The 25705-nt window shown below is 40.0% G+C and overlaps 1 protein-coding gene across 1 annotated transcript; it reads right to left on the bottom strand.

Moving 5' to 3' along the window:
• Positions 1-10863: 10863 nt before the first annotated feature.
• Positions 10864-23035, bottom strand: LOC143600485 (uncharacterized). The gene is made up of 3 exons (XM_077078160.1): positions 22987-23035; positions 22711-22786; positions 10864-11549 (listed from the first exon to the last, which is right to left on the bottom strand). Exons 1-3 carry the CDS (start codon positions 22990-22992, stop codon positions 11095-11097), a joined length of 537 nt encoding a protein of 178 aa, XP_076934275.1. The 5' UTR covers positions 22993-23035; the 3' UTR covers positions 10864-11094.
• Positions 23036-25705: the final 2670 nt, after the last annotated feature.

Below are 25705 nucleotides of genomic sequence, written 5' to 3'. Positions count from 1 at the left end.
AAGATGGATGATATATATTGGGTGTGAAATGGAAAGTGGTTACATATTTCTTTTTTTTGGTATTATTATTATTATTATAAAATAATTGGTGTAAAATAAAAAAGTAAAACTAGTAATTGGTTACGTGTTTAAGACACAATAATAATTGTTAATCAAAAAAATACGATTATGTTATTATTTTAATTAAATGATTGAAATTAGTATGCTAGGTTTCTTTATATTTCCTTATTAATACACGAAACTTAAAACTATAGTATAGTCGTGATATTTAAATTAGTTAAATCAGTTATATTCATGTTTGATACCTGTGTTAAGTGCGTTGTTTTGAACATATATAATCTGTTAAGACACGAATTGTCAACCCTATGGAAAAGGGAAAAAGTGAATTTTATTTATTTATTTTTATTAATTTGTCATGTTATTTTTCATTAGATAAAACATAGAATGCTACTTAATCCTTTTAAGCTCACTATCTTATTTATCACACTATCTACCAAGACTCCAAAAAGGTCATTGATAAGTTAAAGCATTGTAGAATAGAAAAATAAAAAATAAATAATAACTCTTATAGAGCAGGCTAATGAGAAATATAATTTATATACCTCGTGGTAAAATTTGACGCTTGTGTAAAATGGTAGTAGAGAATGCAGAAAGAAGGAATTTTTTGTGACCTATTTGTTTTAAGGCTATGCATAACAAGAATGAACAAATAATTGCAGTCTAGCTAAAAAAATAATTATGAAAACATAGAGTTCCGTTCTAAACTCTAGGAAAATAAAACATAGTATACCAAACTCCAATAACTATAAGAAACATAGAGTTCCCCTTTTTTTATGTTTTGGGGCCTGCTTTTTTATGTTTATTTATACTTTTGATGATGATTGACTTTTAAAATGTCAAAGGATATTTAACTATTATTTATTATAAAACAAAAAGAAAAGGTCAAAACGGGGCCCTTGATACTTTCACAATCTTTTACTTTTTTGGCCCACTGTTATTCGTGCCCATGAGTATTTTTAGTGAATTTTTAAATTTTGGGAGCTGCCGACAAAAGGTAAAATAATACACGAGTATTAAAATAAGGCAAAATGGCCACTTTGTGTCCTCATCTAGTCGTCCTTCAGTCGGCAGCTAATACTGTTTCTTTTATCATATGACGAGCGATATCAATTTTTTTATTGCAGAAAAATAATTACATGAATGGTTAACTTTGTTTGGAATTGTTTATATATATATATCATAACCAGTTTGACGACACTTAGGGTAAATGAGTGGTCACCTAAGAGTAGTGAAACTATCTTTAACACTAGCCAATCTTACACTGTCATATCATTTTTACTCTCAGTTACCAAACTCCAAAACAAATATAAACCTAATAAAACTAAATATATACATCACAAGGCAACCCCTTTTTTTTTCTTTTTTCCCAATTTGACGTTTAGTGGTCAAGAATTAAATCCAACAACGGGTCGGGCAAACCTTTGTGTGACTCCCTAAACGCCTTCATGCCATTGTCAAAATATTGTCGCGCCACCGCCTATCGTTGCTCCTCAATTAAACGCAAAGATTGCTCTCCTTGTCTACTTATCATTTCCATGGTCTCCTTGTGATTTTCTTGCCTCATTGAGGTGTAGAAATTAAGTGTCTACAAAACTTTGTTTACTTGAAGTGTCAGACTTTTTCTTTGTTTTTCGGGTTGGTTTTGAAGAAGCGGGATCATCATTGAGGTCCGGCATTCGGGCATTAAACTCTTCGTCGGGTGTGGAGCTTGGGGTGTAGTTTCCAACTTCTGATGACCGTTTAGGATGCTTTCTCATAACCTCCCATGCATCGACATGTTTAAACTCACCCTTATGTTTTTTCTTGAATTACTTCATAGCGTTTTGCATCACTTGAACTTGCACGATCCTATATGGTTAAAAAAACAGAAAAAAGAATTAATACAATAGTAATAAATAAACAAATAAACATAACTAGTATACTTAAAAAAAGTTTACCGCTTGTTGCCATAATCCGTTAAAAAATGTAACTTTCGTAAGCTTTGGAGTCCACTATGAATTGACTTGACGAACGGTTCACTCACTTCCGCTTATGAGTTGGTTGAAATGTTCATGAACTACTCTTCCCCCAAAACTACCGGATTTTTGTTGGTTTCCGACCTTTTTGTTCTCGAAAATATGCACCCATGCTCTCGCCAGCGTCCCCTCTTTCTCGGATGTCCATGATACACTCGCCATCCGACCTTGGAAAATTTTTGTTGGTTGGGTTTTTTCCTCTTGAACTTCCATTTGATCATTCTCTGCCTCATCATCATCACCTAAATTATATCTTTGAAATTGTGGTTCATAGAATGCTTGCGTTTCCGGGACTTCTTCATCATCCTCGTTATCGCCATACAATGGGAGTGATCGGTCTTCGGTGTCTCGAGGGGACCTATAATCCGGTTTCTCATTGAAAACAGACCGAACACCATTTCATCCTCCATAGAGCAGTGGTATTGTCAGGGTGTAAGTGTGTAACTATAGTAGGAGGTCCCATATCGAACGGTGGCGGTTAGCTAAAAAATATAAGGTGGTAACCTTGTAATTGTTGACTAGAAACGACGCCTACCGAACTAGAACCGACTCCTCCACCGGCGCCTCTACTGGCACCTCGCCTACCTCTTGAATTGTTAGGATCCATTGGCTAGTAAGGAAATGTATTTTGTAGAAAGGAAATAGTGTAAAATTGGTATTGTGTATAAAAATTGGAAGAAATGGAGATTTAAATAGGAAAATAGGAAATATGGGTATTTATTTTAATGAAATTATATTTGAAAATATAGCCGTTGTACGACTATATTCACACATATCTCACGGGGTTTGGTACCCTAGCCGAACACCCGCCGGCAAAAATAAAGGGGGGTGGCAACGGTGTTCCTCGTAAGAAATAGGACCCCCTCAGTGATATCCGTCACCTCACTCCCTCCACCGTTATTAAAGAAGTAATTAATATTTAGTAAACTTGCATTTTATAGATATTGTTTTCCTATAAAAAAAGAAAAGAAAGGTACACATACTACATATTATGCCTTTGATAAAGTTCAATTTAACTTGGTAGAGAGCCAAATGTTTTTGTTAAAGGGAGTTCTCAAGTTCAAACTTTGACAATGAAAAAGTTTACATAGTGTTGACGTGACATGTAAAATATTATTTCAGTCCTTTCACTACGGATGCCCTAACACATTTAATTCTTGATGTAATAAACATTTATCTTTAAAAAAATAAAGTTTAGAGTAAGTTGTAGTTTGTGGTTACTGGGCGGGAACAATCTTGTGCTCCTCTTTCCTAAAATGAGCAGCTTGTGTCATTGCGGTTGTCGAGCGGTGGCAGTGTTGGCTGTTGTCGATAGCTAGCAATGGTGGTGGGTAATGGCGGTGGTTGGTGGTTGTAATGGAAGGGTGGTAGAGGTGATAAAGGGTGAAGGAGGAATGTAATGGAAAAAAACAAGGGACGGATGGAATGAATTTAAGGTCTGTTTGTATGCAGTAATGGAATATAGAGAGTGACAAATGAATGAAATATACCAATACCATTCCTTTGTTTCATTAACAAATGGAAATGAATTATTACGTTATATTGTTTGGTAGCTACATACAAAACACAAGAATGAAATAAAAATGACAAAAATTCCTCAACCTCAAAATAAATAAAATTTACAAAATAAAAATATGGCAATGACGGCAATGATGGCGGCGCTAGCGGAAGTGGCGATGATGGTGGTGGTTGGGCGGCGACGGTGGTGGTGGTGGCGGCGGTGGGTAGGCGGCGACTACCATGGCGGTGGTGATCAGTGAAGAGAGTATGGCGAAAGCGGAATAGAATGGAAAAAAAGGAGCGGGTGTGGGGTAAGGTTTGATAGAATGAGATTCTTTGTATAATCGTTTATTCAAATACATTTAACAACCAAACACCTGTTTTTTCATTCTCTCACAATGATACATTCCATGACTTCTGTCAATCCTGCGTATCGAACTCTACTTTAGAGTATGCATACTATTTTAGATGAAATGAAATAGAAATGGTAATAGGCGATTCCATTTAATTAAACAAACAAACAAACACCGGACACCGCCTTAGAGATCTGAAAAGAATTGTAGGTAGAGAAAACAAGAATCTCATTAATTTTACAAGTCTATATGTGTCGGGCCTGGTCATAGGCCTATACAAACAGTCCATTTTTTTAAGCTGGTTCTTATGGATCCAAAGTCCAAATTCCCAAATTTCAGCTCAGCCACACTTGAGATTCAGCCCATTGTTTATATTTAATGTCCAAATCAGCCCAAATTAATTGTGGGTCAACATTGCCGGGCCTAGTTAAACCCAAATGCAACTTGTTTTAAATCTTCGGAATTCGTATCTTGGTAGTTGGTAGTCACCATTCTCAACCTCTCAAGTCTCAAGCTGTTTGATTAGTTTCTATTTTTACTGTTTTTGAGTCACATATCACAAATACTCGGGTTTGGATTTGGATTTGAATTTGGAACTGGGTTCGAGTATGATCATGTTTTGGAAATAAGGTATTAATTAACAAAAACAAGTAGGGTTAGAGTACAGGTATTGAAGAGAAAAACTCAACCTTATATACCTAGGTAAGGTATGATTAGATTCGGGTATAACCGAGTATTGGAACCGAATATGACTTTATATATATACCCGCTATGTAACTTGTAATTTTTATACATATTAAAATTTGTTTAAAAGTCAATTTTTCTTGATAATTTATAAACATAATTATAATATATTAAAAAATATAAATTCACTTAAGTACAATCCAAATTAAATATTATTATTTTATAATATCATCAGTTTGGGTAACGTTTGCATGCCTCATGGGTCATGTGACATCCGTCAAATTTGAGTCTCGCGTTGTATTAGTTTGTAAACTTTTATTCCTTTTTTTTAAAACCGACTCAACATTTTTAGAACTTATTTAAATTATTATATAATAATATTTTTGACATCGCTCATAAATAAAACGATGTTTGTCACATTATAGTGTTGTTAAGAAAAAACATAAGGGGTTCAAATTAATTTTCGTTAAGTTGTTATAAGCATTAAAAACCTTTAAGCTCGTATTAAACCATTATTGAAACTTGAGAGACCAAAAATGTAACTTTTATACCCACCTATATAAACTAACAACCCTAACCCTAACCATATTATTATCCCAGCCGCCACTTCCTCTCTTGAGCCGTTTTCCGGCGACGTCGATTCCGGCGAGTTCCGGCGACGCAATCTCCGGCCACCACCTCCCACCGCACCACCCCAAAAACCTTAAACCTAACTTTAACATCACAAACAAATAACCCAGCCGCCACCACCACCTCCTTGCCGTTTTTCCGGCGACTCCGACGACGCGGCTTCCAACCCCAAACACCTCCGACGCGACCTCCAGCACCTTCTCATTCTCTTCTCTCGAAATTCCGGCGAGCTCTCTCCCTATTCACGTTTTTCCGGTGACCGGAAAACCGGCCACCGGTACCGCCGTGCACCGTCTCTCTCTCTATCTCTCTTTATCTCTCTCCCTCGGCTCTCTTTTTCCTTTCTCTCTCTCTCTCTCTCCGGCCGCGGTCACAAATCTCCGGCGGTTTCGGCTCGGGTTTTTCTCGGTGTAGAACCACGACCTCACGATCACCTAATAGATAAATTAATTTGGGTGTCGGTGTTATTAATTTTCATATATCGAATTTAAGATTTAAATTCGATAATACCGGTTATATATATTTGGTTATATACTTTGAAACGAGTCGGTTAGGGTATGGAGTTGGTTTGGCTTGGGGAAAAGATGAACACCCGGGAAATGAATATATGTTATTTTTTTATGGGTTTAAATTAACAATTGTTATTTTGGTTCGGTTGGTTTGTACATAAGTTGTTGAACGAGAGGTCTTGGGTTCGGGTCTCGTCCTAGCCGGTTTTGGTAGTATATTTTCATACTATAAAATTTATTATTACTATTAATACTAATATCGCTACGTAAAGATTATTATTAGTATTATTACATATAACTTACTATTATATTTATTTATCATTATTATTATTATTTAAGTTATTATTATTAATAAAGACCATATTATTATTATTTATTAAAAATCATATTTCTATCATTATTTATTAACAATAAAAATTATTATACTTATTTTGTAAATTCGTTTAGAAATCGAACCAACATAAAGTATGGTATCGTTATTTACTATCAATATTATTTATTATTATTATTATTTTTATCAACAGCACTTAACTAATACCAAGATTTATATTCTATGACTATTAACATTAGTATTATTAATAATAATTGTTGTTATAATTATTATACTATATTAGTTTTATTAAAAAATAATTATTGTTATTATTATTAACATCATTATCTTATATATCTATATATATATATTCAACATATCTTTTAGAATTATTATTATCATTAATATCTTATCGTTAATAATATTATTATAAACTTGATTATCAATTCATTTTTTATAAAACCGAACCCTTGATTTAAAACTTGATTATCAATTCACCCCCTGTTTTCCCTTTTATGTTTTGGGGTAACATGCATACTTATTCAAAACAAGAGGATTTATTATACATTTTTCTCAAACCACAAACTTTAGGGTATATGATACTTGGAATACTTGCTCTTTTGTGTGTTATATGCCTCATATGCTTTACGTGCGCGAGTGTTTATTTTTATGTTGTTGTTGAGCCTCATTAAGTATGATCATACGCTCCCCTAACTACTTAGCCTTGTGCTAGTATAATAGGGCCTCATTATCCGAGTATGTCGGTTGTTACCGAGTAGAAAGGATCCTTATTTACATATGTTTTATATGCCAAGATTGATGCTTTTATTTATAGTCTCATATACGTTTGTGGATTTCGCTCATATTATATATACTCAACTATGAAATTGCTCACCAACATACGTGTTGACAAAATATTATTTTATGCATTGTTACAGGTTTGACTTTTATCGACTTGAGGACTTGTCGGAAAACGTTACCAAGACTATTAAGATATTAGTAAAACGAACAATATATTTGTTTACTTGTGTTCAATTTGTTTGTATGACCAAGATGTGTTGTTTATTGATTTGTGACATAAATGAGTAGATTAAATATTTTCACTTTAATAGTGTCTTGTGTATTTTTCCAATCACGTTGCACCCCGACATGTTCCGCCTTTGATCGGGGTGTGACAGGTCATGCCTTCCTGATTTAGCTTACAGCCAGCCTTACACTGACATAATCAAGAAGTTTAGGATTATTTAAATCAACCATAAATGAAGAGCTTTTCTAATCACACCGTACGTGTGGTTAAAAACCGTCTAAACCGTCATTTAAAGGTCTATTCGTGGTATATAGATATTTTTTAAAAAGACGTTTTTTTTGTCTTTTGTCTAACCATGACTTATTGCTCTATATGTGGCATGTGTATTTTTTTAAAAGACGTATTTTTTTATCCTTTAATCTTTAATGTATATATAAGTTTTGATTTAATTTTATTTTTTTTGGTTATTGTTTTTTATTTTGTTGTTTTGTTAAAATAAAGTTTATTGATTTTCTTCATCAAGAACCACAAAAATTCTAATGAAGCAATGTAAATAAACAATATATATATATACACACACACAACCATTACAACAAATTTGAACAAATAATAATAAAATATAGAAATCTCTCTAAATGGCAGCGTCACTAGCATGGTAATAGGAAATGCTTAAATCTTAGGATTATGTGACGATATAAAACACAAAAGACACCACCATGTTCTGACCATGAAGCAAGCACATCGAGCATTAGGCGTGGTCGCGAGGACAACGACGACGTTGTACAATAAAAAACCCAAAAACCACCACCATTACAACGAGTTTGTACAAATAATAACAAAATGTAGAAATATATATGTAAATGACAATGTCATTAGCATGTTAATAGATAATTAAATCTTAGGATTTACGTGACAATAGAAAACACAAAAAAAAGAAACCCACCACATTCTGACCATGAAGCGAGCACACCAGACGTCTAGTGCGCCCGCGAGGACAACGATAGACCGGATTCGGATGTTGGATTGATAGCGACGACGGCAACGATGACATTCGTAACACTGCCATTAAGATAGTTTTTTTGTTATTATTTGTACAAATTCATGGTAATGGTTTTGTGTATGTATATATCATTTATTTACATTATTTCGTTAAAATTTTTGTAATTGTTGATAATGAAAATCAACAAAAAAATCTTCTTTTAACAAAACAACCAAATAAAAAACAATAATTAAAATAAATAAATTAAATTAAAAGTAAAATAAAATTAAACACAAAATACGTCTTTTTAGAAAATACTCTTATGCCATAGATATCATATAAGAGGGTGTGAGGTGTGGTTGATAAGACCCTAAATGAAAGAACTAATGTAGTGTTTAATTTAACATTATTTAAAATGATAAATAAAGATGTTTAAATGTTATAATTTTGGTCATGTTTGCATTCTTCACACCGATCCAAATTTAGCTTACCTTATCGTTGACATAATCAAGAATTATTTTAGATCAATATTTAAACGAACAACATAATATAGTATTTTATCGTTTAAAATTGGTTGCAGAGTCTTCATCATCATGATAAGATGAGCTAATAAGCCAATTTCATGATAAATTTGATATAATTTTCGCAATGCCTCATAATATAAATAGATATTATATCTTAACTATAATAATATACGCATTTACAAGTTTGTGGTTCGATTTGGTTTGACTAAAATTCTATACTAAACTGCTAACTATGATTTGTGAACGATAACTACATTTTAACACGATCACATATTATATTTTATTATATATAAAGTTTCAAGTCTCCAAAAAGATTTTAGTTATGTGATTGGTGATAGATAGCAAGTCAAAACTGTAGTGGTCAACATGAAATAAAATACATTTGATTGTGCAATCTTCTTTTTAGTCTTCATCCACAACTACCATTAGATGTGCACCCAAAAAGTAACCTTTTGCACACCAAAAGTCTGGTCCAACTTATATTCTTTGAACATGGTGGTGGTAAACCCATTTTATGGTTAGTTCTTATTAGTGGTATAGATTGTATATAGACTAGTTCATACCTAGGTTTTAACACGGATAGATTACTTTTAAATAATGATCACCAGTTAAGGAAAAAAACTAAGATGGGTAGTCCTTAGTAGAAATGTAGAAGTGTAAATGAGCCAAGTCGACCCAAGTTTGATCCGCTTGGCTTGGGCTCGTTTAGATTCGTTCAAAGTTAAATAAATAATAAGTTTGTTAATAATGTAAATGTAAAACCTATATATGTTACTGAAACATGTGTATATTACATTAAAATAAAGCAATATATATAATAAAAGAAGTTATACTCTAGTTACTCAAACAAGCTCGTTTTCATTGCAATACTAAAAAAATTTCAATAAAGTGACATGTAAGCGTGCAACAAGTTGTGCCGCAACCCCATTTTGAATAAAAATTCAATCCTACTAAAAACGACGTTTGGGTTTTAAGAGCCGAAAAGTTACTACTCATGATCAGTTGAACCCTTGTCAAAAAGTTATAGCATTCGGAGCCAGGAAATCCAATACAACATATCAAAAGCAAATTGTAGAAACACGTGTTGATTCTCTTAAAAAAAAAAGAAAAAAATATTTTTAAACATAATACATCCTCTTGCATACAAACAATTCATTTTTAATTATTAAATTTGAAGGTTAAAAAGTTATAAGCACATAAGCAATTGTTGCATAAACTTCCAATAGCAAACAATTAAAACGTACCTCTTAAAATAGTAGAATACCAACTTTTTACATATATAACTAGTCTTATTATATGATTTAAATATTACTTTCTTACTTTATTTTGTACCCATGATTATTTTTAAAATGTTAATAAAACATTTAAATAAGTACATAAGAATATTTGTCTTTGATGCTCATGACACATGCCATATATTATAAAAACTCCAAGTAACACAACTCATTCTCGTTATTTCTCACATGGAAGCATGCAAAACAACAATTGTACCTTCTTGTCTATTGCAGTGTCAGACTACACTCAGTTTATTGTAAATATAATTATGTTATCAGTGACATCTTAGCAATTCTTAAAAATAATATCCGATTCCAAATACTACAACTTCTTTTGGACGTATTGGACATTTGGACTATGTATGAGATGAGAACTACAAGGTTAACTTATAATTAATTATAACTGTGCTTAGATGAAATGTGACCTATTGAGAAGTCAATTTTACTTGGGTAACAAAAGTCAATTTGTAAATTCTTTTAATAAGTATGAAAGATATTGATTAATATAAGGCGAACCGTCTAATATACTATATTAATAGCGGAGCTTAAATAAAAAAAAGTCAAGACATATACCATGTTGGAGAAAATTAAAGAATAATCGTAATAAATAAGCTAGCTGCAAGACTTGTACCTACAGATCAAATCCGTAGCAAACTGCGTATTTACTATATTTGCTACGGATTAACATGTAGCAAATAAATGTTATGTAGTAGTGGATGACAACAAATCAACAATTGAACATGTGGTCACAGCCCATCAACATTGACTTGAACGGTTGAGCCAACATGCATGACAATTACTTGTTTTGCCCAAACCGTGCAGAAGAAGTTAAGAAAGACACATCTTTCAACTTAACCAAGGGACAAAATGCCAAGCCTACTGATCGTTATCTAAAACACAACATAAATTATAATAATATATAAATATGTGAAAAGACTCTACTCATAGTACTTTCAAACATAATTTATTTACATCTTTACATCATACATTATTAAACATACGGATCAAAATTTCTATTATGTTCCCACCCAATAAAAGTACCATTCCTTTTATACAAAAGAAGATAATATATTAACAATAGTAACAATAAAAGTTTTTACGCCTATAGGCCATTGCTTGGCTTAACTTTCGCATTAAGGTGAATGCGTATTGACGAATGTTGTGATAATGTAGAGTCCCTCCCTCGTCAAAAATGTGAACGGGAAATTGTTGTTGGATATGAAAGTATTTTAGAATATAGTGCACCCGTTTGGATTCTCCTCTATACTTTGTTGACGTTGTTGATACAGGTGACTCGGGTTATATTGTTGCTGATACGGGTACTGTTGTTGATACGGTTGATACATTTGTTGATACGGTTGTTGATAGTTATAATAGTTCATCGGAGGGTAATATGGTGGTCGTTGAGGCATAAACATTCCGGGCATTGGTTGTGGTAGGAACACCTTCTTTTTCTCTTCTTCCTTCTTCCCATGCTCTTTCTTACCGTCATCCTTCTTTTTGTCATCTTTCTTACCGTCATCCTTCTTTGCATCATCTTTCTTCTCTGGCTCTTTGGCGGGTCCCACTGATACTATATCTGCCGGCCAAAACTTACGCAATTTGCTAACAACGTTGATTGGATCAACGATTCCAACCACTATTAGTGTTTTGTCCTTCATGCTTATGGCGACTGAATCAATCCCTACAAATACATGATCATTTTGTTACTTTTAACTTCATAGTGAAATTATAAGGATGAAAAGACAAGTAAATAAAAACATCATTTCATTATTATTATTATTAGGAATAATATTTCACATCATGAAAACATAATCTAAAGGATATAAAAGCAAAAGTGACAAAGTGACGATGGATTCACAACTCTCAACTCTCAAGAGTCAAAGAGACAGCTTCGCCCACCCACCGCCAATACAATAGGGGCCAAAAGAATGCCAAATAGGACCAATGAACCACGTCATTCTTACGCAAAAGAATGAAAATAGATTAAAAAAATATATTAATATTAACAAGTTGTCATAAAACATTAAAACCAAGGTAATATTTTATTTTAACCAATCTTTTTATGCAACTACAAGTTAATGATACTATTGTTAATAGCCAGTACAAATATAGGTTATATAAATTGTGATAAAGAAGTCCATTTTGTCCTATCAAAATCACTTTGAATTATATTAGTCACATATTTATTGTATTCATTAATTATTTGTAAAATCAATTATCAAACTTCATTTTTTCAAATAACACTTATTAATAAAGCAAAAAATGATTAATTAATGGGTCTCACAAATGCACAAATGCAATTTAATGGTTGTTAATAATTTAATTTATCTTTTAAAGACGATATTATATTCACAGTCAACTAGCAATTGACTAGTTACCAAGAAAAACCCCGGCAGTAACTTACATATATTTAGTACATTAAATTTAAATTCAAATGGGTTTTTGAAACAAAATTGTATTTGTTTTCTAAAGGTGATTTTGTAGCTCATTATTTTCAATTTGTATATAGTTATTGAAGAAACACCAGTCGAACCCCGACAGATTACGAGTAACCTGAGGGTTAGATAGACGTTTCCCACGAGGGGTTAATTCCGGCAAGATGGTTCTTCCGATAAACTGCAAAACAGACACCGTGAGCTCGTCACTAAGAAAGGGGGGGGGGGTTCCTTCTTGTGACCACCCTCCGGCGTGAGAATCAGTCTATATTACTCTTTGAATATAAAAGTATATTGAGAATACTAGAGCAGTTATCAGGTAAATTATACAAGATATTAGATTATGAAATGATAGTACCATTTGATGTCTTTTATAGCCGAAGGTGGGTTTCCAAGGAGGTTTAGCCGGCCTATTACTCTGCCAACTGTGGCCTACACACGTGCCCTGCTGGTAATTGGTGGATAGGTAGCGGCTGACAGTGACCAGGCGTGCTGTTCACTTTTCCTTTTCCACCAACTACAGGCTAGGCACGTGGTATGGCAGGAGTTGGTGAGCAGGCGGCGGCTATTGGTCACAGTGCTGTGGCGTGTTGTCTGCCATGCTGCTGTCAGTGAGCTGTCGTATCCTTGGTCAGATCTTTTGTCCATACCTCGTCAGGTATCACACAAAAGATCCTCCATTATTATACGGACTGGCTCATTTAGGCGAGAGTTTTCCCCCTCCCGCCTTTATGCGGGAATGTTCCTGACTTTGCTCATTCCTTCTTCAGGTGACTACTGAATTATTATGAGTGTTAAGCCTTATGCGTGTAGCCATGCTGCGCGGGTGGCCAGTCCCTAATGGCGGGTACCCGCGCCTGCGGGAACAGGCGGGTTACTTGGAAACCATAGGGAGGCATTTCCTGCAGGACCAGCTTGCGTACCGCATGTGAGGTCGTCACAACTCTGAGCGTGGTGGGTCCTGCGGGTTTGGTAGGTCGCGGCGCAGACGTCCCTATGGTGAAGTCTGCGTGTTCAACTGCGCAGACGTCCGTTTAAGGAGTCTTGCGCGTTCAACTGCGCAGACGTCTCCTTTTAAGGGAGTCTTGCGGGTCCTAACCACCTCTGCTGGGACCTACCTCTTCAAGTCCCCCCAGTCCAATGTTCTTCTCATGAATGTTTAATAAAGTGAGGTGAACTTTTGGACTTAAGCAAGGGGTTTTTGAAAAGGGTTTAGTTTTATGGGTTTTCCACGGGAAGTCTTACCCACGGGTTTCCCAATGTCACGCAGAATTTCCCAATGTTCTGCTTGATCTCTGGGATGATGCGGATAGGTCTGTAACCTCCCCGCAAGTCAGGAGCGTTTAGAACCTTTTGTGTAGATTCTCCATGAGGTCTTGGTGGTTTTGAACATAGTGATCAATCATGTTATAACCACCAATTCCATCCTGAAGTTTCAAACAATCTAGTTCTTGACGTTCCCGCTATGCGGGGATGTTAATCCCGTTTCTGCAAGCATGGCCCAGAAGATCCTTCTTGGTTTCAATTCCCATGGAGTGCTCGGTATGCGAAGGGTTTTGCCTTGACGATGTACCCGCACTTCGTCTTATTAGTTACTTTACTCCCAAGGTATCCCTGGCGTTAAATCCCTGCAGGGCTAGGTGCGTGAAGGGTTTTGCCTTGACACTGTACCCGCGCCTGACTTATGGTTGCCGAGGTGTTCCTGGCGTTTAATCCCCTGCGGGCGCTAGGTATGTGAAGGGTTTTGCCTTAACACTGTACCCGCGCCCGACTTACAATTGGGTGCCGAGGTATGACTTTTTACGGGTGTTAGGTATGTGAAGGGTTTTGCCTTAACACTGTACCTGTGCCCGTTTTGTAGTTGGGTGGAATGCCAAGATATTCTCGGCTTCACTTCCCTGCGGGTGCTAGGTATGTGAAGGGTTTTGCCTTAACACTGTACCCGCACCCGGCTTTATAGTCGGGTTTTTCCGGTTTCCGTGCCCTGCGGGTGCTAGGTATGTGAAGGGTTTTGCCTTAACACTGTACCCGCACCCGACTTCATAATTGGGTTTTTCCGGTTTCCGTGCCCTGCGGATGCTAGGTATGTGAAGGGTTTTGCCTTAACACTGTACCCGCACCCGACTTCATAATTGGGTTTTTCCGGTTTCCGTGCCCTGCGGGTGCTAGGTATGTGAAGGGTTTTGCCTTAACACTGTACCCGCACCCGACTTCATAATTGGGTTTTTTTTTTGGCTTCTGTTCCCTGCGGGTGCTAGGTATGTGAAGGGTTTTGCCTTAACACTGTACCCGCAGCCGTCTTACGGTGAACTGGATAGCCAGGGTAAGGGGTTTTTCCCGCTTACTTTTCGAATCTTTTTGAATCTTTGAAATTTGAAGTTGGTGAAAGGATAAGAACAGTCGTCGTGCGACGGTTTCTTCTGACTGTGTCAGGACGTACTGGAAGTTATGACGACGTGACATTATATGGTCATTCCAGACGCTTTTTACGGCGCGTGGGCGCGATTTTTCGGGCGCGTGGCCGCGAAATTAATGGCACTCGTCCTGTCAACAGCTGTTGCCAGCTTGCCCGGTGCCACATGTCACGGTTTCATTGCACCTTCAATTTCTCTCTCCTTCGCATTAAATTCACCGCATTAATTGCGATCACTATATAAAGGGGAAGAGGGTCCTTTGTAATTCACATCTTCACTTCTTCTCTTCATCTCTAAGGCGATTTCTGGTGAATACTCCCTTATTCAGTTGAGCATTCCTCCGAAATCGTTTCTTCTTCCTCTGCAATATGTCTTCCCATAATGCTGAAGCTGTAGCCGACGATAGGAGTACCGCTAGCTAGTGCCAGTGTGCTCTACCTGTCGATCTGTACCAGTACGTCGTCTGGAAATTCATGCTTGAGTCTCTTGAGCCTGAGTTTCCTGAACCCCACCAGACTGTGTACGATGCCCCCAGCGGCAAGATCGGGGTATATGCTGCATTCTTTGTTTATGGGAACCTTAGGTTCCCATTGACAAAGTTTGTGTACCGTGTCCTGGAGAGGCACGGTGTGCACCTGACCGAGGTGCATCCGATGGCGATTGCCAAGATCCGGCACTTCGAGTGGGTGTGCCGGATTCTGGGTATTGAGCCCTATGTGGACCGCCTGATGACCTTCTATACTTGGAGGTGCATCCAGGGGTGGTACACCCTGACAACCCGTATTAAGGGTTTGAAGATTTGCGCGACCGAGCGCAGTTTCCGATCGTGGAAGCGGGAGTTCTTCTACATTTCTGCCCGCGCCATCCCCATTGCCATGAAGTTTAAGAAGGGGCAAGCGCTTCCGAGCCTTCACGCTTCCAACTACCAGGAGGCGGAATGGTTCGCGAAGATATCCCGGGTCCAATCTCCGGTTTACCGGTTTGCGGAGTCTGGGATGGTGATGCTGGGGATGAGCCGGGTATGGAAGGAGGCGTCTCGGTTTCCCATCCTTCTCGAATACGGTTTGAACTCTATTCCTTATGGTATGTCTTGTCTTTCTTGCTGATATGAGTTTGTCTTCTAACTGTTTCTTTTCTTTCAGAGGGGAACGATTTGGAGTCGCTCCTGTACCCGCGGGAAGCTGACAGTCCCGTGCGGGTGGGTACTCGTGCTCTAGACGAGAACGAGTTGCCCATCCTGGAACAAACGGCGGATCGGTTTGTGGAGGTCTATCCGCTGGGCCACGAGATCCTGAGCTACCGGCGGCCAGGTAAGTCGATACTCTATCCTCAACCCCTCAATGCTGTACCCGCTGCTGGAATTCCTGACATCCTGTCTTCTTCTGAGGAATCCGCAGATGGTCCTCCGCTGGTGCGGAAGAAGAAGGCTGCCGGCGGGAAAGGGAAGGAGAAGGTGGCCTCCACAGCTGATCCGGTGCTTCTATCTGACACCGAGTCAGATAGTGAAGAGGTGGCGGGGAACCCCGGTGGTGAGAAGACCACTGCTCCGGAGGCTACGACTGTTACCTCCGGAGAACCAACGACGACGACGGTGACCGGCATCAAGAGACCGGCTCCATCGGGCTCGTCCCCGCCCGTCCGTACGTTCAGGCTCAAGAAAACCCGTAAGTACAAACATCCTTATTTTTGTAGATTTATCACTTTATAAATTTATTGAAACACTTATCTTCTTGTGCAGGCGTGGATGTTGACGCATTCCAGGGTGGAGCGCAGAGGAGTACCCCTCCGCCGATGACGGTAGGCTCGGTCAGCCTACCTGAGGCGACGACCCAGGCGCCTGCGCCTGCTTCCGCTGGATCAGTTGCTCACTCCCTTGAGCCGACTGTTCCAGCCGAGATGACGTCACCGCCGGTGGTAAGTGCGATTTTTACAGCATCTTTCACCGAGCCGGCGGTTACGATTGCTGCGGATTCTGCGGCGGTGACCACGGCGGCCGCTACTATGCCTCCGCCACCGGCAACGACGGCCGGCCCATCAGGTACGCGTGGGGCTTCTCGCCAATCTTTGTCACCTTCCCATCTGCCCAACCTTTTGGATGGATTTCCCTTAGGTTCAGGTGATGGGTTCGGTGGCTATCGGCCTGTGATCGACCCTACAGGTGCGTAGGGTTCTTTTGGCCTTTATATTTTTCTTCATCTTTTCCTAACTGCTTTGTTTCTTTTGCAGTGTCGGATTCCAATGAAGTGTATGTTCCGCGATGGAACATCCGCCGAGGAACAACCCTTCGTACCCCTGTGGAGTGCGTGGAATGGGCTCGCCACGCTGCTCCCCATGGTGCGTTGGGGGAAGCCATGGCTAGCTACCAGGAGGGTAGGCTAACCAATGAGCTTCGGGTTCTCCAGGCCCGAATGCAGCCGCGCGTCGAGCTGCTTTGTCGTGAAAACGACAAGTTAAAAGCAGCTCGCGCCAAGGAAGTATCTCAAGCGCGGGCTCTTCGGGAGGAGAACCAACAGTTGGCCGCAGCTGCTGCGGAGAAGGAGAAGGCCTTCAAGGCCCTCGAGGTTGAGGTTCAAGCGCGACTCGAGGCCCGCTCCAAGGCTGCCCAAGCTGTTAACGAACAGCTTCGGCTGGCTAAGGAGACTGCGAGGAACGCAACCGAGAGGGCCACCAAGGCTGAAGCTGTTGCTGAGCCTTTACGCGTGGAGAACGAAGAGCTCAAGGCCAAATTAGAGGCTCTCCAACGTGCTCATGATGCCTTGGCGATGGAAGATGCCAAGAAGCTCCAAGAGATCCTGGACCAGAGGGGCGTGCTTGACCACACCGAGCGGAAGCTTAAGGGCGTTGAAGAGGCTGCTGCAAAGGAAGTGCTACTTGCCAACCTTAACAAAAGCGAAGCCGAACGCGCCCGCACCCAAGCTCAAGCCGCCCTCCAAGAAGCTCTGGTTGCCAAGGAATGGCTTCTTCGAGAAGCGTTGTCTCAGGTATGTTTAGCTTTACGTCTTCACGCTTTCCATTGTACATAGAAAAGGTGTTTGACACTTGTATTTTCTTTGTAGGTTGTGCATCGGGTCTTCTCAGAGACTACTTACGATGATGCCATGAGCGCAGCCCTCAACGCTTCTCATGAGGATGGGGAAAAGGCCGGCTTCCTGCTTGGTCTAGGGTTCGTTGAGAAAGGCGTCCCGCCTTCCAACTTCCCTTTGTTCGATGTGGACACCGAAGCCGCATATGACCAAGCGGTGAGCCAATATGCCGTCTTCCCGCATCCGGTGGTGGAGAAGGTGAAGGAAGTCGCTGCTGCTGATGATGGACTTGCTATCCTCAAGGCTTTCCTTGAACCGCCACGCTCTACTGATGGGGCGGGTCCAAGTGGAAGTGGTCCTGAAGCTTGATTCTGAAGATCCCTTCCCGCTGCTAGGATAGACTATAGATTTTGTTTTGTAGGCGGGTAGTTACCCGGCCATTCTTGTAATATATCTTTCGTGAAATACAAATCTTTTTGCGGATAAGACTGTTATTTCCTTTGGGTTCATTGCTTTATAAACCTTATATGACTTGCATACTTAGTTTAAATTAGCGATTTCCCAAGTGTTTAGAATAAGTTAACCTTGAATGTGGTTGACAGTAGGTTGAAGTTTTGCTTCCCCCTTTGTGAGTGTGCGGATAGGACCGGCACTTGCACTTGGTAGGATGGCTAAACTTTACCTATGTCTGACCTGCGCGTAGGTTTTTCCTTATCCTTTCAGAATGACTTTTAACCGTTCGATGCGCGGTTGTTAATGAGTTAGTGTTCAGCTTCCGCTACCAGGATTCGTGCGGGTATACCGGCACTTTCACATAGTGGGATGGCTGAACTCTTCCCCTTTAACTGTCCTGCGTGAAGGTCTTGTCATTTTCTGGGTTTATGCGGGTTTTGCCGCCTTCCCCACGCAACGATTCTTCACTTGATGCGGTGAATACCGGCATTAGTGTTCGAATCGACCGTTCAACGCGTGGTTGTTAATAGGTTAGTGTTCAGCTTCCTCTACCAGGATTCATGCGGATATACCGGCACTTTCACATAGTGGGATGGCTGAACCTTTCCCCTTTAACTAACCTACGTGAAGGTCCTGTCGTTTTTTGGGTTTACGCGGGTTTTGCCGCCTTCCCCACGCAACGATTCTTCACTTGATGCGGTGAATGCCGGCATTAGTGTTCGAATCGACCGTTCAACGCATGGTTGTTAATAGGTTAGTGTTCAGCTTCCTCTACCAGGATTCATGCGGATATACCGGCACTTTCACATAGTGGGATGGCTGAACCTTTCCCCTTTAACTGACCTGCGTGAAGGTTTGATGCTTTTGGGTTTGTGCGGGTTTTGCCGCCTTCCTGCGCAACGATTCTTCACTTGATGCGGCGAATACCGGCATCTCCATGTGCAAAGTTCATAAAATATAAATGTAAAATCATCAACTTCAATTTGAAGGAGAATCGTTTCCATTAGAAGTGGCTCTAGGCCTTTTCTTTACAAATTTGGAATTGATCTACATAAACTGTGTAATTGAGCTCCCATTAGACGTGGCTTGGATGGGAGCACCATCGAGCCGACATGTATCTTGTTCGGGATCTCGTTGTTTACGCAGTATGTAATCTCCGTTGAAGCTGCGATTTTATTCGTGCGTTTCCCCAGCTGGGGTTCACGCATCAGCCTGCTCGACGCTCACTTCGCCACAAGGTGCGCGAGTGTCCCATCCTTGACAAATGCTTCGACCAAGTCCTTTACATCTAGGCATTCTTCAGTGTTGTGATCTTTGGTTTTGTGAAAATCACAATACTTTCTCCGGTCAGCATTGTGGCGATGTCGGATAAACGGAGCCTTTGGCCACGGGAGCTCCTCCGTGGCGAATATCTCGGTCACACTCTTTGTGAGTGGCGTCCACCTGGAGTTCTTCTCCGGTTTCACGTTATCTCTTCCGCCCAACCGATGTTGGAAACCGGACGGGGTGTCAAAGTTTACCCTTGACTGCCAAATGCCCAGCTTCCGCTTTTTGTTTAATCGGGCGGTAAGAACGTTGTTTTCCCTCGTCTTCTGGGTGTAGAGGTTCGTGCTCTGTGGAAGATCTCTACCCAGTTGCCTTTCGGTTTCCGCAAAGCGTTTAGCTGCGGTCATGATGGCATCCCATGTGGATGGCATGCCATCTTTGCCCGTTAGGGTGCGGATGAGTTCCGGGTCGTTTGCGCCCTGGATGAAAGCGGCGCGAACGAGATCTTCGCTAACGTTGCCCAGGCTTAGCTTCTTCGAGTTGAAGCGAGTGATGAAGTCAGGCAAAGATTCTTCCTCCTCTCGGACGCACTTGAGGATTGTCCACTGCTCCTCAGTGTACTTTCTTTGCTGACTAAAGTGTTGGCTGAACTTCTGTTGGAAGTCTGCCCAATCATAGATGTGGTGGACCGGCAGACGGTCGAACCACGCTCTAGCTGCCCCGACCAGCGTCATTTGGAACATATAACACCACGTGGGTTCCGTCCAGTTACAGACGGTCGCCCCCGCGATGAATCTGTTCAAGTGATCGTCAGGGTCAGAAATACCATCGTACGTGCCTATGTTGGACATTTGTTTGGCACTTCTTGGGGCGATTGCTTCTGCAATGTCCCTTGCGAATTTGGACGATCTCGCCCTTGCCGCAGTTGGCGTGAATGTTTTGGAGAAGCCCCGTGGGCTGTTGCCCACGTTTATTGGACTGAATGCTTCTCCAAAACGCCTTCTCGGTTGGGAATCCGTTTCTTTACGCTTCCCTTTCGCCCTATGACGAGGGTTCGCGTCTTCCTCGGATTCCTCCGAATCATCGTCGTATTCGAATTCTTCCACTTGTTGGAGTGAACGTAAACGTTCATCCAACTCAGCTTGGAACTCTTTTTGACGTGCTTCGGCCCACGCTTTAACCTCATCGAGTGTTTGGCAGGGGAGCCTCGTCTGTTGATTTTCTAACTGGGTATCGGTGAATCCCAGTGTCTGATTTTTTACTTCACTTGCCCCGGCTTGGGTAGCTGGGGTAGTGTTCGTAAAGTTTGTGTACTCGGTATTCCCCCTTACAGCTGGGGTTGTAATTACCGGAGTGTCTTGGTTACTCGGTTTCGGGACCGGAGTATCCTTAACCATCTTTCCAGAAATTTTGAAGAAACTGGAGAAAAATAAAGTTCTAGCTTTATGCACGGATGGCGCCAATGAAGAAACACCAATCGAACCCCGACAGATTACGAGTAACCTGAGGGTTAGATAGACGTTTCCCACGAGGGGTTAATTTCGGCAAGATGGTTCTTCCGATAACCTGCAAAACAGACACCGTGAGCTCGTCACTAAGAAAGGGGGGGGGGTTCCTCCTTGTGACCACCCTCCGGCGTGAGAATCAGTCTATATTACTCTTTGAATATAAAAGTATATTGAGAATACTAGAGCAGTTATCAGGTAAATTATACAAGATATTAGATTATGAAATGATAGTACCATTTGATGTCTTTTATAGCCGAAGGTGGGTTTCCAAGGAGGTTTAGCCGGCCTATTACTCTGCCAACTGTGGCCTACACACGTGCCCTGCTGGTAATTGGTGGATAGGTAGCGGCTGACAGTGACCAGGCGTGCTGTTCACTTTTCCTTTTCCACCAACTACAGGCTAGGCACGTGGTATGGCAGGAGTTGGTGAGCAGGCGGCGGCTATTGGTCACAGTGCTGTGGCGTGTTGTCTGCCATGCTGCTGTCAGTGAGCTGTCGTATCCTTGGTCAGATCTTTTGTCCATACCTTATCAGGTATCACACAAAAGATCCTCCATTATTATACGGACTGGCTCATTTAGGCGGGAGATTTCCCCCTCCCGCCTTTATGCGGGAATGTTCCCGACTTTGCTCATTCCTTCTTCAGGTGACTACTGAATTATTATGAGTGTTAAGCCTTGTGCGTGTAGCCATGCTGCGCGGGTGGCCAGTCCCTAATGGCGGGTACCCGCGCCTGCGGGAACAGGCGGGTTACTTGGAAACCATAGGGAGGCATTTCCTGCAGGACCAGCTTGCGTACCGCATGTGAGGTCGTCACAACTCTGAGCGTGGTGGGTCCTGCGGGTTTGGTAGGTCGCGGCGCAGACGTCCCTATGGTGAAGTCTGCGTGTTCAACTGCGCAGACGTCCGTTTAAGGAGTCTTGCGTGTTCAACTGCGCAGACGTCTCCTTTTAAGGGAGTCTTGCGGGTCCTAACCACCTCTGCTGAGACCTACCTCTTCAGTTATATACAATCAATCTTTTACCATAAACTTTGTCTAAACATAAAGTGAGAAGTGTGTGTTTTATTTTAGGACTATGATTAGTGGGGCAATTATATATATCTTCTTACTTGAAGGCTGAAACATGTGTCAAAACTAAAAAAATAAATAATATAAAATAAAACTAAAATGATGAATTATAACAATTTATTGTATTTGCCTTTTGGGTAATTCATGTTTCAAACTTTCAATATTAGTTGTACCATTGGTATTGCATAATGTATAATTGTTGTTGGGAATGCGACATAAGATCAAGATATGACAAGTCCATGTGGAGTAGAGAAAAAGCAATTCAACTAAATCCTCAAAAATTTAACTTTTCTATGAATTTAGCAAAGATCAAATCAACTTGTTTTGTAGAACATATTGAATTTTGACTTTCAATAGTCAAATCAATAAACTTTTAGTCCAGAAAATTTAACATATAATTTCATGTTGCATAGAGCTAATAATTAAGTAATTAACACCCTCCTTCAATTTTAAACAATTAATACTCTCTCACACAAAAAAAAAATTTAAAAACTAATAAATTCAACACAAATTTTGAAATTCTATATATTTTTTAAAAAACCAAACTTTTTATCCATCAATTTTACCTTCTCAATCGAGACTAGAACCCACAACCATTTTACCAGTCGAACAAGCTAAGTTTGAACTATAATAATATAATATTAAACTATTAATTAAATGGTTAGTTGGTTTACCTGAGAGAGCAGATACAATCTTCATTGCTTTTCTTTTTTCTTTATCATCATGCAAATCCAATTTAATTATGAACTTCTGAAATAATAAGTATACAAAAATAAGTAAAAAGTATTAATTCATAATAACCTTAAACAGACAGTGAGTTGAAAGGAGATTCTGGAATCCACTTTGGAACCAGAAGACATAAACATGTGTTGGCAATCTAAAGATTCATGGGAAAGTAAAATGAAATTGTAACTAGGAAAAAAAAATAAAAAGAATCAATGGAATGGTACCTTCATGTGGTTGAGAGAATTTGGGATCAAAGCCCAGAAAACAAGTTGAGAGAGAGGAAGTGGAAATGAATAATAATTTGTTGAAAAGGGTAGAAGATTTATGGACACAAGAATGAGAAGTTGGAATCAAACAAGAATTTGCAAACGAGGAGAGAGAATATAAAATCATTTATATTTTGTAACTTATAAATAATAAAATAAGATAAAAAGGAGTGTTTTTTTTTTAATATAAGATTTTACTATATGACATAGTGGTACATAGTATGTGTTATGTTGTGGTCTCCGATCCATCATGGGTCGGGTCCGGTTTAGACGAATAGACAGAATTAGGAGATTAAGCTGTTTGAGTTTTGGCCAAGCCCAAAAGCTCTAATCAGGCCCAGTTTAGTTAAAGGGTTAAACCCTAATTGTCTAGTCTATATATTCTCTCCTGTACTTGTAAGTTGGTATCACTCAATAATAAGAAAACCCTAGTTATCGACAGTGGACGTAGGTCATACACCGTGACCGAACCACTTAAATCCTTGTGTCTCTTTCGTTTATTCTTTCGGTTTTACTATTGTATTCGTGTTTGTGTGTGACTCCGAACCTAACAATTGGCATCAGAGCCTGGTTCTCGATTATACACACAGTTCCGCCGCCGCTGCTCCGCTGCTACAGTACCGCCGCCGCTACAGTACCGCCGCCGCTACAGTACCGCCGCCGCTGCTACAGTTCCGCCGCCGCTGATTAGGGTTCCGCAGCTGCTGGTGCGTTTTTTCTGATCAGTTTCCAGTCCTTTTATTCCTTGGGTAGTTTGGTTGTTTGCTGTAATCAAAACTCAGTTTGGATAATGGCTGAGGACGGAAAGATCAAGATTGAGAAGTTTGATGGTCAGGATTTTGGATGGTGGAAAATGCAAATTGAGGATTTGCTATGTCAGAAAGACTTAATGGAAGCACTAGAAGAGAGGAAACCAGAAAGTATGAAAGATGATGAGTGGAAGGTACTTGACAGAAAAGCCATAGCTGTTATTAGACTCTCACTAGCTAAGAATGTGGCATTCAATATTGTAAATGAAACTACCACGTATGGTCTTATGAAAGCCTTGTCAAATATGTATGAAAAGCCTTCTGCATCAAACAAGGTATTTCTGATTAGACAGCTAGTTAACACCAGAATGAAGGAAGGGGCATCTGTTACCTCTCATGTTAATGACTTCAACACTATTATTTCTCGTTTGTCTTCTGTTGATATCAAGTTTGATGATGAAGTTCAAGCGTTACTCTTGTTATCCTCGTTACCCGAAAGTTGGTCAGGGACTGTTACTGCAGTTAGTAGTTCTTCTGGGAATACTAAGCTTACTTTTGAAGGAGTCCGGGATTTGATTTTAGGGGAGGACATAAGAAGAAGGAATTCTGGTGAGACATCTAGTTTTATATTGAGCACCGAAGGGAGAGGTAGGAGAAGAGAGAAAGGTAATGGCAGGGGTAGGTCAAAGTCTAGAAGAAGAAGTCAGTCAAAGCCCAGAAAAGACATTGAGTGTTGGAATTGCAAAGAAATGGGGCATTTCAGAAACCAATGCCCTAACCCCTCAATTTCAAAAGAAAAGAAAGAATCTAAGAAGGAAGTTAATCTGGCCACCGGTTCAGATGATTCAGAAGGTTCAGAAGAGACTCTTATCTGCTGTGTTGAAGAATCAACAGATTCATGGATTATGGATTCTGGTGCATCTTTTCATGCCACTTATAGCACGAAGAAGATGAAGAATCTCCGAACAGGTAATTTTGGTAAAGTTCGTTTGGCTAATAATCATGTTGTTGATATCACGGGGATGGGGGATATTGAACTAAAAACTTCATTGGGCACCTCATGGACTCTAAAGGATGTTCGGGTCGTTCCTAGCCTTAGAAGAAAGCTAATTTCTATTGGGCAGTTAGATGACCAAGGATATGATGTTATGTTTGGTGGGGGTAAATGGAAAGTTGTGAAAGGGAATCTTGTGATCGCCAGAGGTAAAAAGAATGGCACTTTATACATGGTTGAAATTCCAGCTGATGGGGTAAATGCAGTGACCAGTGGACCGAGTCAGTCTAGTTTGTGGCACCAACGACTCGGCCACATGAGTGAAAAAGGGATGAAAATGCTCGTTGCTAGAGGAAAAATTCCAGAACTGAAGAAGGTTGAATCTGAATTTTGTGAACCATGTGTTTTCGGTAAAAAGAAGAAAGTATCTTTTGTGAAGACCGGAAAACAACCGAAAGCTCAGAAATTGGAGCTTATTCACTCTGATGTCTATGGACCAACTTCAGTCTCTTCTTTGGGAGGATCGCACTATTATGTCACCTTCATTGATGATTCGACACGCAAGGTATGGGTTTACTTTCTTAAAAATAAATCTGATGTTTTTGATACTTTTAAGAAATGGAAAACTGCTGTTGAATTGGAAACTGATTTGAAGGTGAAATGCTTGAAGTCGGATAACGGTGGTGAATACGTTAGCAAAGAATTCCGTGATTATTGTGAAGAGTACGGTATTCGGATGATCTTTACAGTCCCTGGCACTCCTCAACAAAATGGAGTGGCAGAACGAATGAACAGTACGTTAAATGAAAGGGCAAGAAGTATGAGACTTAATGCCGGGCTTCCAAAGACGTTCTGGGCAGATGCTGTCACACCCTCAAAATCCACTAACGGAGTTTTACCGTCAGAGGGTGTGAACTGGCAGGATCGGATTCAT

This window comes from Bidens hawaiensis, unplaced genomic scaffold (assembly GCF_021521415.1).
Source record: "Bidens hawaiensis isolate Kalapana, Puna unplaced genomic scaffold, B.hawaiensis_p1.1 tig00054151_1, whole genome shotgun sequence".
Taxonomy (NCBI): Eukaryota; Viridiplantae; Streptophyta; class Magnoliopsida; order Asterales; family Asteraceae; genus Bidens; species Bidens hawaiensis.
This window is presented reverse-complemented; position numbering and strand designations above follow the sequence as displayed.

What these genes read in the sequence shown, in the direction of transcription:
- LOC143600485 (XM_077078160.1), bottom strand. An exon ending in GATTGTATCTGCTCTCTCAG is followed by an intron (nt 11,550 to 22,710) that starts GTAAACCAACTA and finishes ATGTATTTGTAG; the next exon opens with GGATTGATTCAGTCGCCATA.